General features: G+C 64.0%; 1 protein-coding gene across 1 annotated transcript in view; it reads left to right on the top strand.

Moving 5' to 3' along the window:
- Positions 1–955, top strand: part of CLIC2 (chloride intracellular channel 2) — a gene marked incomplete at both ends in the record, with an annotated part of 2,964 nt that overhangs the window by 1,424 nt on the left and 585 nt on the right. Inside the window, 2 exons of the mRNA XM_010135136.1 lie at positions 288–394; positions 904–955. The exon at positions 904–955 is cut by the window's right edge and continues 14 nt beyond it. Of these exons, the coding sequence (XP_010133438.1) occupies positions 288–394; positions 904–955 (159 nt within the window). The remainder of the gene's footprint in view (positions 1–287; positions 395–903) is intronic.

Below are 955 nucleotides of genomic sequence, written 5' to 3'. Positions count from 1 at the left end.
CGGCAGCCAGTGGGCCGGGGCAGGGCCTGCCTGTGGGCAGAGCCCTGCTCCAGGGCTCTGCTGCCACCAATGTCCCCAAACCTGCAGTTGTCCCCTCGCGACCCCCCAAGATAATGCAGCTCCCAGAGGAGCAGCTGCAGTAATTTAAAGCATCACTGTTCTCCCACAACCAGCTGAACATCACCCACATCCTCCAGTACCAGCCCTGGGCACCGCGTGCCAGGAGATAAAGCAGCAGAATCTCTGTCTCCACCCTTGCCCACGCTGACACGAGTGTCTCTGCACAGGTACCCGCACCTGAGCCCCAAGTACAAGGAGTCCTTCGATGTGGGGAGCGACATCTTTGCCAAGTTCTCAGCGTACATCAAGAACCCGCGCAAGGAAGCGAATATCAGTAAGGCATGCGGGTGGGGGCCGTGGGGCTGCGATCGGCAGTGCCAGGGCAGGGGGCAGAGATGCTTTTGTCTGTGGGCAAATCCCGCCAGCAGTGCGGGTTCCTGCTGCCCACTTCCCCAGTGGAGGAGCGGGGAGGAAGGGCGAAGGCAGTTGTGCTCCACGGGGCTGATGGCCCCGGGTGAGATGGTTTGTGCTGTGGGCAAATCCCGCCAGCAGTGCGGGTTCCTGCTGCCCACTTCCCCAGTGGAGGAGCGGGGAGGAAGGGCGAAGGCAGTTGTGCTCCACGGGGCTGATGGCCCCGGGTCCTGGCGGGGGCCGTGGGGTGATAGGCAGGACCATGGGGGGAAGCAGAGACACTGGCCAGGTGTCTGCACCACCGGTGTGGCCCTGAGGGCTTTGTCCCAGTGTGCAAAGCCTGGGGGAGGCTCAGCTGCCCCAGCCCAGCCCTGGGCTGAGCCGGGAGCCTGGGGCACTGGGCTGACTGCCCTCATTTCCCTGCCCCCCCAGATTTCGAGAAGGCCCTGCTGCGGGAGTTCCAGCGGCTGGATGTCTACCTGAA

Source organism: Buceros rhinoceros, unplaced genomic scaffold, assembly GCF_000710305.1.
Source record: "Buceros rhinoceros silvestris isolate BGI_N320 unplaced genomic scaffold, ASM71030v1 scaffold39510, whole genome shotgun sequence".
Classification (NCBI taxonomy): Eukaryota; Metazoa; Chordata; class Aves; order Bucerotiformes; family Bucerotidae; genus Buceros; species Buceros rhinoceros.
The sequence above is the reverse complement of the archived record's forward strand: the minus strand, read 5'-3'. Positions and strand labels throughout refer to the sequence as shown.